Source organism: Leptopilina heterotoma, unplaced genomic scaffold, assembly GCF_015476425.1.
Source record: "Leptopilina heterotoma isolate Lh14 unplaced genomic scaffold, ASM1547642v1 Lhet_14, whole genome shotgun sequence".
In the NCBI taxonomy this organism is placed as follows: Eukaryota; Metazoa; Arthropoda; class Insecta; order Hymenoptera; family Figitidae; genus Leptopilina; species Leptopilina heterotoma.
In genome coordinates, this window is record NW_025110859.1 from 2,176,910 (window position 1) to 2,189,535 (window position 12,626).

General features: G+C 21.7%; 2 protein-coding genes across 2 annotated transcripts; one reads left to right on the top strand and one right to left on the bottom strand.

The window, feature by feature from the left end:
• Nucleotides 1-327: 327 nt before the first annotated feature.
• LOC122497813 (glycosyltransferase 25 family member) lies at nt 328-9,598 on the bottom strand. The gene is made up of 10 exons (XM_043605121.1): nt 9,253-9,598; nt 6,330-6,558; nt 5,895-6,237; nt 5,632-5,751; nt 5,264-5,453; nt 4,782-4,856; nt 4,633-4,690; nt 4,397-4,524; nt 1,469-1,672; nt 328-1,309 (listed from the first exon to the last, which is right to left on the bottom strand). Exons 1-10 carry the CDS (start codon nt 9,441-9,443, stop codon nt 1,129-1,131), a joined length of 1,719 nt encoding a protein of 572 aa, XP_043461056.1. The 5' UTR covers nt 9,444-9,598; the 3' UTR covers nt 328-1,128.
• On the top strand, nt 8,152-12,597 carry LOC122497815. The gene is made up of 2 exons (XM_043605125.1): nt 8,152-8,456; nt 11,559-12,597. Exon 2 carries the CDS (start codon nt 11,561-11,563, stop codon nt 12,470-12,472), a length of 912 nt encoding a protein of 303 aa, XP_043461060.1. The 5' UTR covers nt 8,152-8,456; nt 11,559-11,560; the 3' UTR covers nt 12,473-12,597.
• Nucleotides 12,598-12,626: the final 29 nt, after the last annotated feature.

Sequence of the window (12,626 nt, forward strand, 5' to 3'; positions counted from 1 at the left end):
TTTTGTAATGAATAATTAGCAATATTTGTTCTTTAATTATTAGCACAAAGGTTACACTGTAAACAGCAAGTTTATATTATTATTAGTTAATCATAAAATTAAAAGAATGCAAAGAAAATATTTTCATCAGTTACTTTGACAGTTGACGAAAATTCGCGCCGTGTCTTCAAATGGAAAAGTACCGACAGTCGGTAAAGCAAATTCCTGTAAATCTATGCGCTGCGAGATGAAGCGGGAATATTTAAATGATTAACAAATCAAAGAACGTTTTCGAGGAGTTGAAGATTCGACAAAAAGGACATTCGTCGAAAAAAGTAAATAAATATATTGCGTTCAAATTTTTATTTATTAATTCTCAAGATATGCTTCCATTGGCAATTAATTACACAATAATATGAAGTGTTCACAAATGTATCATAATTAGTAATTGAAGCACAATTCATAATATTATTAGAATTAATATTCAAATAACGCTATAAAGATTTTTGGCATAATTTTGGGACATTTTTTTTTATTAAAATTTTTAAATATTATATTTTTTAACGTAACTTTTTTTCTAAAATGATAAAATATATCATGATTTCTCTACACACATTCTTCAGTCTATAAAATTTTCTAAATTTTCTAAATTTTCTTTAACAGAAAAATATAGTATTTGTTTTTTTTTATTTTATAAAAAATTGTAAAGCCTCTATATCAGAAAATATAATTCTATATATCTCTCTAATTATTTTTTAAATCTCTTCAAACATTATTTGTGCGTCTAATAAAAAGTTAATAAAAAATATTTCATTATATTTTTAAGTATAATCTAAAATTATTTATGAAAATATTTTCAAAAAAAAAGTATAAATCGTAGAAAAAAATTAGTAAATTGGTTAAAAAATATGAAGTAAAAAAAAAAGTTTAATTAAATTTATTAAAATATTAGGAGAATTAGAAATAATGGAAACTGGCAATGATAATTCCAAATAATGGAAATGGCACGAAAATGGCAGTTTTTTTTCAATAAGATCACCTTATTCTTTAGACTCCTTTTTGATTATCATTTTGACTGGTTAAAAAAAAATGTCACACTTTTTTTTGTCTTTCACTCTCTCTTTTTCTCCTTCTTATTTTTTTTCAGATCTATAATTCGTCTCGATTTCTTGACTCGTTGGAAATTTCTTTTTTTAGAGTGACAATATTTGAGTCTTCAGTGTCACTAATATATCCATTTTCTCCGGTATAATGCGTCGGATAAATAAGAAGAGGACTCGCAGAAAGTGCAACTAGATTCCTTTCTGGATATTGTTCCTTCCAAATGTCCCTGAAAAAAATCTACATTAAATTCGAGAATTAAGAAAATTTTATTCTTCAATTTCTAAAGGAATTAAGATTAATTGAAAAGAAAATTAAAATTATATCTAAATTGAAAAATTTCTAATTTAATTATTAGCGAACTAATATTTAGTAAATTAATAAATACCTCGGGTGTTTATCGAATAGAATTGGTAAATACTCATCTACAGGAACCATATTTTCGAGGGGTTTTGCTGCTAATAATTTCCTTGCGCCCTGAGCCGACAAAATGTAACCTAATGTCCAATAACTGTAACCAGCATGAACGAGAAATTGTGAACCCTCCACGAAAGGCTCCTCTTGTTCCTGCATTCGTTTTCTTCCCAAGTATCTAATAAGAAAAATTAACAATTTAATCATTATAATAATAATAAAAAAAACAATTCGTTTTCCTTTCAAGTATTTAATAATAATTAAATTAAATTCCCTGACTTTTCCAGGTTTTCCAGGTTAAACAAATTATTAAACAAAAAATTTAATTTTCTTTTCCCCTGACTTTTCAGACAAAATTTTTACTTTTTCCCTGACTCTAAAAAATATTCTAATTCACAGTAAAAATAATTAGACACTCAAAAAATGTTCCATTATATTTTATTTACGAATTAATTATTCGCAAACACCAATAACTTCATTTTTAAATAAATATTTAATCATTATTATTTTTATAAAGGAATCAAAATTTTCAAAACATTCAAATTCAAACATTTTTGAAATTAAACAACTTATAAAAAATTATTATAAAACATGAAGAAATCGATCACTCCGAGTCTTCGACTCAATTAAATATAAGTACATATTAGAAAAAAAAATTTTTAGTAATTTCAAAAAAAATATTCAATTAAACTTTTTTAAAAACATTAATTCTACAGAATTGTTAGTAAAAAATTTGAAAGATTCAAAGTGTCAAAGATTTTAATTTAAAATCCTTTCAAAATTCAATTATTTCTATAAATTTAATTCACGCTATACTACTTTTATAATTTTCAATTATTATCTAAAATTTGAGATTCATTTTTAATTTAATTTTTATTACGAAATTCTACGAGAATTCAATTATTTAAATTAGATACAAAAATAAATAATTTATTGAATAATTGAATATTTCTTAAAATTGAATTTTCATAAAGAATTTTATCAACAAATTTTTAAAAACTTGAAATTCTTTCGACGAATTCTAATAAAATTTTTAAGAATAATTACATTTTTCGTGGAATTCGATTAAATTGAATAAAAATTATTTAAATTCTGCAATCAGTTTTATTATTCATGAAAATAATTAAATTATTGTGAAGAAAATTAATACAAAGTATGTAAATAATTTAATTTCTGGAAAATTTTTGTTATTTATGAAAGTAATTAAATGTTTGTGTAGAATTTTATCAAAATTTTTTTTAAATAATTGAATTCTTTTGGAAAATTCTTGAAAATAATTGAAATTTTGCCAAGAATTTTATTAAAATTTTTGGAAATAATTAAATTTCGGAAAAGAGTTTTATTAATTATAAAAATAATTGAATCTCTGTAAAAAAAACTTTATGGTATTTATCGTATTTATGAAAATAATGAAATCGTTGGGAAGAAATTTATAAAAAAATTTTAAATATGTAATTGAATTCCTGTGAAATTTTTATTATATATGAAAAAAATTAAATGTTTCCGCAGAATTTTATTAAAATTTTATTTAAATAATTGAAATGTTAACAAGAATTTTATTAAAATTTTTGGAAATAAATGATTGAATTTCGGAGATGAATTCAATTTTTTTAATTATTTGAAAAGAAATTATTGCCCAGAAATAGAAAAATTTGAAGGTTTTGTATTTGATTTCAAGAATAAACACGATAAGTTTAGAAGACGACAATTGTCCAGGATTATTGTTTTCCATAATTTTGAACTAAAATTCTTCTTAAAATTAATTACCTATTTTTAAAAATTTTTGAAAAATTTTTTTGAAAATTTTCAAATTCTTTTGTTTACAATTCAATTTTACGAAATTTTATCGATTATTCAGAAATTCTTCAATAAAATATATATATTAGAAAATAAAAACTTCAAATAACTTAAAAAAAATTCAATTAAACTTTTTCAAAAAAATTAAATCTACACAATTTTCAGTCAAAAGTATGAAAAATTCAAATTAGTAAATTTTTCTATTAAATTAGTAGAAACAACTATTTGTTAGTACAATCTTAACTGAAATTCATATTTAAATCATTTTTTATTAGCAAATTTTTCAAGAATTCAATTATTTAAATACAAAAATAAATAATTTATTGAAGAATTGAATGTTTTTTAAAATTGAACACTCATAAAGAATTTTATCAACAAATTTTTAAATAGGTAGTTAAAATTCTTTTGACGAATTTTAATAACATTTGTAAAAATAATTTCATTTTTTAAGAAATTAGATTAACATTGTATTAAAAATAATTGAATCTCTGTAAAAAATTTGATTGAATTGAAAAAAGCTTTTGAAAATAATTGAAATTTTGACAAGAATTTTATTAAAATTTTTGAAAATAATTGAATTTTTGAGAAAAATTTTATTATTTATAAAGATAATTGAAATTTTAACGATAATTTTTTTAACTTTTGACCATAATTGAATTTTTGCGAAGAATTTTATTACCATTTGAAAATAATTGAACTCTTGAGACGAATTTTTTAATAATATTTTTGTATAAATACCTAATTCAATTCTTCTGTGAAATTTTATTGAAATTAATTAAATTTCTAAGTAGAATTTTATTAAAAATATTTTGAAAAAAAATTGAATTTTGTTAAAAAGATTTTCATTAAAATTTTTGAAAATAACTTAATTCTTTCAAGAAATTGAATTTCTTTGATGAATTTTAATAAAATTTTTAAGAATAATTACATTTTTCGAGAAATTCCATTAAAATTGTACTAAAAATAATTGAAATTCTGCGATGAGTTTTATTATTTATGAAAATAATTGAATCTCTTTAAAAATTTTGATTATTTATGAAAATAATTGAATTATTGCGAAGAAATAATATTAAATTAGTTTAATTAAAATGAATTTATTACTCACACAAGATCCCAGTCTGTTTTTAATCTTTGGATTTCCTTCAATACAAAGTTCACCTTATTTCTGAAATAAGGTTCGAATCGAACGTCGTCTTCCAGCACCATCACACTTTCATAATTATTCTCTATCACCTGTTGATTTAAAGCAATTTTTGTTAACAATCATATAATAAATAATTTTAATTATAAGTAAAGAAGTGAATAAAATAAATAAAGGGATAAATAAATTAAATAGCAAACCTTTTTCCAAATATAATAATGACTCAAAAAACAGCCAATCTCTCCCATAGTCATAGATCTAAGAATAGAAGAAATATTGAGCAATTTTTATTTTACGAATTTATTGTTTTTTTGTAAAAATAAGTAATTTAATTTATTCAGAAATATACCTTTTGTGATATGGATCAGCATAGTTTGACATCAATCTAATACCCATTGAATCCAAAGTTGTACGATTTAAAGTTCTGAAAATATTTAATTGTTAAAAAAAACTATTTTTTTTTTACTAATAAAATATTATTTGAAATTAAATTATTTGTTGTATTTATTTAAATGTAAATTGAATTCTCAGTTATTTTTATTGAAAATTAAATCTTCAGCTACTTTATTTGAAAATTAAATCCACAGCTACTTTAATTGAAAATTAAATCTTCAGCTACTTTATTTGAAAATTAAATCCTCAGCTACTTTAATTGAAAATTAAATCTTCAGCTACTTTAACTGAAAATTAAATCTTCAGTTATTTTAATCAAAAATTAAATCCTCCATTAATCAAAAACTAATTTCTCAACTATAGTTTAATTGAAAACAAAATTATTTAATTCAATTGTTTATACTTGAAAAATGATCCATCATTTTTTGGAAATCTTACTTTCCATCAACTGCGTCCATTATTTCTGCATCAATTCCTAATTCCTTAAAACAATTTTGCATTCGCCTTCTTCTTTCCGGTCTTCGTAGTAAATTAATCATAATAACTCGCGATACGCCAGCGGTATCTTTTTCTGGATGGCTGACAAATTTCTTTAAACTCTTACTCAATGGAAGATTTTCTTGTAAAGCTAATTGCAAAAAAAAAAGAATAATTAAAATTATATCCAATTTAACAAAAATTCATTCGATAATTTTTCTATATTTTTATATAGTAGACAATATCTTTTTTGTATAGATAAAGAATTTAAAAAGATTTCAATGATTTTTAAAGATAAAAAACTTTTTCTTTAGATTAAAAAGGTTTACCTAGAATTTCTAATTTTATATTTAAAAGTTGCTTCTTATCGTGCTCGATTCCATCGTTATTTTCTAATGGCACTGTAATGAATCCATATGATTTATCGTTACAAATATGCATTGGCACTCCTGTAATTGATAAATTTAATTACTTGTTAGTTTTCTTTCGCATTTTTTTCGTATTAATTAAATTTTAATTGAATTTAATTAACTAAAAATCCGAATTAAAATTTATTTAGAATTCTTTGAATTATTTGGATTTTAATAATTACCAGAGCGATTAGCAACGAGTGCAAAAGTTATAATATCATCGACAGGTCCATCATAGTTTTCGATACTTTTTGACGAATATGTCAAGTAATTACTCGCTTCCTTACGTAAATCTATCAACACTGCGCTGTGCACCATAGGAACTTGAAAACATCCACTAACTTCGCCCTTAAGAATCGGTTTATACTGCTCCGTTCTAATATAATAATAATCCTGTGTCATTCCAGCCCAAAAATTACTGTACATTCCATCGGATTTCAAAAGTGGTGCTGCGACAGTTAAATTTTTAGCTACCAAATTGTCCAATGTTTTAGGATTTATCAAAAATACGTCCGCATCCAACATCTAAAAGAGAAAATAAATTTTTTCCATTATTTTTTTATTTTTATTTTATACTTTTTCCATTATTTATTAGAAAAAATATTTTTTAGACTTACAAAAATAAAATCGGCCCACACTTTTCGCGCATAATTAACTGCTTCCTCTCGTAATTTGATAATGTGAGAAAATCTACTAGATGACCAATCGGTAATTCCTTTTTCATCCTCAAATCCATTTGCTTCTTCATGAAACGAAAAATCCACAGAATGATATTTCGTCTTTTCCTCTTCTATCCAGATTTTCAGAATTTCAATCGAATTGTCAATATTGTTATCGCTTCGAATCCTGTAATTGAATAAAAAATTTCCTTTTAGAAAATTCTTTTTGTATTATTTAAGAAGAAATAAATAAACTACGAACTCAATAAACTATTGAGAAATTATATCTTTGTATAGAAAAAATTTTCTTCAACAATGTTATCCTGTTTTAGAGTGTTATTTCGTTTTCTCTAAAAATTGTATAATTCAGGTAAAAAAATTTATTTAAAAAAAATAAAATAAATACAAATGAAAAGAAAGGAAAATTATTTTAGAAAAAAAAGTAATTCGATACTTAAGAATGAAAACATTTGTGGGCAGAAGTTTGTTACGTCCTATAGACACGAACTAAAGATCGAGTTACGATTATTGTAAGACTCAATAAAAAGATTATTGTGTCTGACTCATATTGTGTGATATTTATTAAACACAATTAAATTCCATCTATCTCAAGAAAGAATAAAAAGTAAAGAATATAAGTTATAACATAAGAATAAAAAAAAAGAATCCCTTTTTTTTCGACTATGGAAATAATTTTATTCAGGGTGCTCACAAGTTTCAGTAGTTTATTAATTTCCCTGACAATTTACTGACATTAAAATTATTTTCCCTGATAAAATTTTTTTACAAAAAAATATGAAAGTTTACGGAAAATGAGTAAAATTTATGAAATTTAATAATTTCTAAAAATTACAATCATAACCCTTCCAGAATTAAATTATTTTCTATATTTTATTTATTTTATCTGCGAGAATTAAATTATTTAAATACGAAAATTCAATTTTTTATAATAATTAAACTGTCCATGTTTTTTCTTCAGTTTTTGAAGGTATAATATTTTCAAAAAATAAAAATAATCAAATTTTTGAAGAATTTTAATATTTTAATGTAATTTTTTGAAAACAGTTGAATTTCTTAAAAGAGCTTTTGTATTATTTAAAAAAAATAATTAATTTTTTGATGAATTTTAATGAAAAATATTTAGAACATGATTTTTTTCTCCAAAATGTTAAAAATAATTCTAAAATGTTATTATTTATTGTATGTATTTGAATTTTCGGAAATATGTAATTGAAAGTATTGAAAATACCAAATTTTAAAAAACTAGAACCTAATTTTCATTAATTTTCATTTTTAAATTTCGCACTAGAAAAATCAAAATAAATTACATTTCATACTAAAAAGTATAATATTTTCTTGCAATGTGTGGAAGAAAAGTTGAAAAAGTAGCAATTTTTGAAAATAAGTCGAAAAAATCTCAACTTTCTAAATTTTCCTAACAAAAAATTTTTTCTCCTGACATTTCCCTGACTTTACATTTTATTGACATGTGGGCACCCTGTTATTGAAATTCTACTCTCATTATCTCAAGTATTAAGAAATAAATTACTCTTTGTAAAGAAAATATTTCTAAAGAATTCTTAAGATAAAATAAACAATTCTTTTTTATCAAAAAAAAAAAGAAAATGTTAATTACTATTCCTCCAATGTTATCTATTTTAGAGAGTAATCTCTTTTTCTAAAAATTGCATTATTCACGTGAAAAAACAAAATAAATGGAAATGCAAAAAAAAGGAAAAATATTTAAAAAAAAAAAGTAATTAATACAAACAAGACACTAAATTTTTTTTTAAATTAACCAAAAAACTATATTGATGAAAAATTATTAAATGAAACATATCAAAAGTATTATTCTTTGTCTGAGTGTATGTTGAATACATTCAACTTCAGCAGCAAATTTTCAAGCAGCGGTCATTATCTCGAAAGACTTCAGTTTATCAAGACGCATATTATTTTTTAACAAATCTTTTTGTGTCTAGAACAATAAAATACAAAATAAAAAATACTTCAACAGAAAAGGAATAAAAAATTGTATCAAGTTTGGTGGCATTTTTCGACACGGGGTGTGAAAATAAAATTAGAAAAGTAAGTAAAAACGATTTAGTAGTTTTAAAACAATTTCAAAACAAAATCTAAAACTTCTGTGAGATAAATTATTATAATTGCAATAAACAAACGGAATTGATTTAAAATAAAAATTATTTTATAACAAAATAAAATTCTATAGAAATTTTTTAGCAAAACTGCAAACAATATATTTTTAATTTCAAAAAAAAATTTCTGTAACATGTTTTATTTTTATTTATTTTTTTATTTGTTATAATTAGTCCAAGAATGTAAACTGTAATTTTAAAATTTAATTCTAATGACTAATTATTATTAATTAAAATTAAAAATAATAGATATTAAATTAAAATTAACTCTAATGACTAAAATTGAAACAGTTAAACTGTAGGTTTATAAAAATGATTATTTCCGTTTAGATAAATAATTTTATTTAGTAATTTTTGCTCATTCAGCATATTATTCTTTATAATATTTTTATTATTATTTAACCAAACGGAATAAAATAGACTACCTATAAGAAACAAGTTTAAAAACGAAGTTTTAAAAAATAAAAGAGAATAAAATAAAATTAGAATAAAAAAGTGTTAAGATATAATTTATTATTTAACATATGACTGACAATTATGACAAGTACGTATTTACTGTAAAAAGAAAAATTCAATTTTTCAACAATTTAATAAAACTAATAGAAAAAAAACACTTACTATTGTTTACCACAATTAAAGATAAATTTCGCTCACGAAGAAAAAAACATTTGACTGCCTAATTAAACAATAATAATTAAGCATAAAATTGAATTATAATGCCAACTCACCAAAGAGATATTCTATTTTTTGGATAATCAAGATTCCCGAGAAAACTGAGAAAATATGGCAATGTGTGTGCTTTATTTCGTACCAAAATTCCAATTAAAATAGTTGGTTTTTTAAAATTATCACAAAATAATTGTGCACTTTGTAAAGTGATGAAAAAAATGATGAACCACACAATATTTCCATTATACATTTTTCCTTTACTAATGTCGACGTTTCGTATATAGAATAATCATCTGCATCATGTCATTCTAAATATGTGTAATATATAAATAGGAAAGCTTATCTTAAATTTGGACAGATAATGTAAACATGAAGAAAATTGAGGGATCCATTTTTTTTTCTAATTTATAAACATACGCTACGCGCATGCGTTGAATATTCCTCGTCATTTTACGCGCGCAATTTAAATATAAAAGGAGAATATAATTAATTATTTGCACTGTAAACAATATTTTTCGTCTCTATGTACCTATTTATTTATTTATTTATTTTAGATATTAATATTTGTCACATTATGTTTTTTTCTATTTTTCTATTTGTTCTTTTCATTTGTTAATTAATTAATTATTTTTGAGAATTAATTATAAAAATTAAGAACATAAAAAGAATTATTCTTTTTATTATTTTTTTTATTAAACTTGGTCAACTTGGTATAAAAATAAAACTTTTGTCAATTTAACTTTTAATTAATTTAACTTTAGTGAATTTGATTAATTATTTGAGAAATTGTTTTAAATATTCAGAAAAATTGATTTTAAAATTATAAGTAAATTAAAGAAAAAAGTTGTTATTGTTATTATTTATCACAAAATAATTGAAAAGCAAAATTATTATTGCTATTATTATGAAAAATTTATTTATTATAAAAATTTACATTCATAATAATATTAATTATTTTTAATATGATTTATTACAAAATAATAAAAAAACGGTTTAAACAAAAAGGAAATATTATTATTATTATAAATTTTCAATTCTAAAATTAATTTATTGAAAATCATTAAATTCATGCAAACAAAAAATTTAAAAATAATTGAATTCTTGCGACGGATTTTATTAAAACTTTAAAAATCATAATTAAATTCTTTGGAAGAATTTCTTTGAATTTTTTTTAAACTAATGGAGTTTCTTTAATAATTTTAATTGAAATTTTTGAAAGTAATTGAATTTTATGAACAATTTCTTTCAAGTTTTTAAAATAATCGTGTCTCTTAATAATTGAAATATTAAACATTTAATTCTTGAATTTTATTAAAATTTTTAGAAAATAATTAAATTCTTCTCAGAATTTTTCTTTCGAAGAATAGACACATTTTAAAAATTCTTTCAAAAAATTTCTTTAATTTATTGAATATAATCGATTTTGTTAATAATTGTACAATTAAAATATTATTAAAATTATTTATAGAAAATTAAACTCTTTTAAACAATTTAATTAGAGTGTTTGTAAATAATTAAATCTGTTGAAGAATTTCTTTAAGCTTTTTTCAAAATAATGTAGTTTTTTGAATAACTTTAATTGGAAATTTTAAAAATAATTGAATTAAACAAAGAATTTTTTTCAAATTTTTAAAATACTTGTGTCTGTTAATAATTATAATGAAATATTTTCGATTATTGAAGTTTATTAAAATTATTGTATTGAAAATAAATGAATTCATGAGAAGAATATTATTATTTATAAAAAATAATTTAATTCTTGCGATAAATTTTTCTGCTTCTAAAAAATTGAATTGTTTCGAAGGATTTATTAAAATTTTTTAAAAATACATAATTGGATTCTTTCGAATAATTTTATTAAATTTTTTTTGAAGAATTAAATTGTTTCCAAGGATTTATTAAAATTTTAGAAAATAATAATTGCATTTTTTCATAAAATTGTATTAAAATTTTATTAAAAATAATTGAATTGTTTCGAAGGAATTATTAAAACTTTAGAAAATAATTGTATTTTTTTGTGAAATTTTACTACAATTTTGTTGAAAATAATTGAACTTTGGATTAATTTTACTATTTATAAAAGTAATTGAATTCTTACGAAGAATGTTATTATTTATGAAAATAATTGAATTCTTGCAAAGAATTATACTCAAATTTTTGAAAATATAAGCAATAATAATTAATTATGTACTTGATGAGTCAAGTGGATTTTTTAAATATTGATTATAAAATTATTCAAAAATAAAAAATGTTGTAATTACAAATAAATATTAATAATCAATAATAAAAAAATAAAATTTGTTAAAGATTTATCATGAAATTGATTTAAATAAATAAATAATAAAATTTGTTTATTTTAATCCAGACATGAATGCTGATCAACTTGGAAACATATTAAAAGAAATAACAAAAAGGTTCGAAGATGCATTTTCTGTGAAAGCTCAACAATCACGACAGGAACAATTTGACACAAGAGCCGTCTTAAAAATGGCAATGAATTGCGTTAATAATAAAACAGACGAGCTATTAGTGGACGTCGTCGAAATGATAACACTATTCCTGATAAGAGGGCCAAAAATTTCGAAAATCAATGAATCAATGAAGGAAATTGGCAAGCAACGAATTGATATTTTAAAGAATAAATACAAATTAAAGGATTTTGCCAGTTCCGAAGATGTGGCAACGGGAAAGGCTCTATCATTGAGAAAAATAAATTCCGCCTTTCCCTATCAATTTCTAATTATTATGAAAAGTGAAAAATATCCACGACCACTTGGCAAGGAAACACTGAATTTCGCCAAAGCACCAAACTTTCCAGGTTTTCTCAAATCAACAATTTTCCTCAGTGTCATTCCATTTCCAACGAAGCAATCAAGTGAACATCGCATTTGGTCAGCAGACAAGGAGGGAATCATGAAATTTCTAACAATAATTCATGGTGTTATTGCTTATGAATTTCTTGAATCGTTCATCGTTCATAAATGGGGTAATAATGATGTTCTCCTAACGCCCTGTAAAGCTTTAACAAATGCAATTAGTGTTGCGCAAAATATTCTACACTCAGATTTTATAAATCAAAAAATTCGCGAAGAAAATTATGTGAGTATGTTTCAAAACGAAATGAATCTGAATTTTCAATCTATTCAAAATTTGATCAATTACACTGAAAATAAATATAACGGTTTTAAAGATGTCTTAAACACTCACTTTAATTACAACATTAAAAGTATGAAATTCGATTGTCGTGCAAAAGTTTTCTGTCGACACATCGAACGCTGAAAAAGAAAACTATTTTTCTCAATTAATAATTACTTCGTGAAATTTTAATTTTTGATTAAAATTAGAAACGAAAAATTTTGTAACAGAAATGTAAAAACAAATGTCAACAAAATATTCTAATTAAAAAGAAAATAAATTTTTTTACTAATATATT

Excerpts from the sequence above, each read along its gene's own strand:
- LOC122497813 (XM_043605121.1), bottom strand. The coding sequence starts at position 9,443 with ATGTATAATGGAAATATTGTGTGGTTCATCATTTTTTTCATCACTTTA. Across the intron at positions 5,454-5,631 it reads TATAAAATTAGAAATTCTAG|CTTTACAAGAAAATCTTCCA; the intron begins GTAAACCTTTTT and ends TTTTGCAATTAG. Across the intron at positions 4,691-4,781 it reads GCTGATCCATATCACAAAAG|ATCTATGACTATGGGAGAGA; the intron begins GTATATTTCTGA and ends TTCTATTCTTAG.
- LOC122497815 (XM_043605125.1), top strand. The coding sequence starts at position 11,561 with ATGAATGCTGATCAACTTGGAAACATATTAAAAGAAATAACAAAAAGG.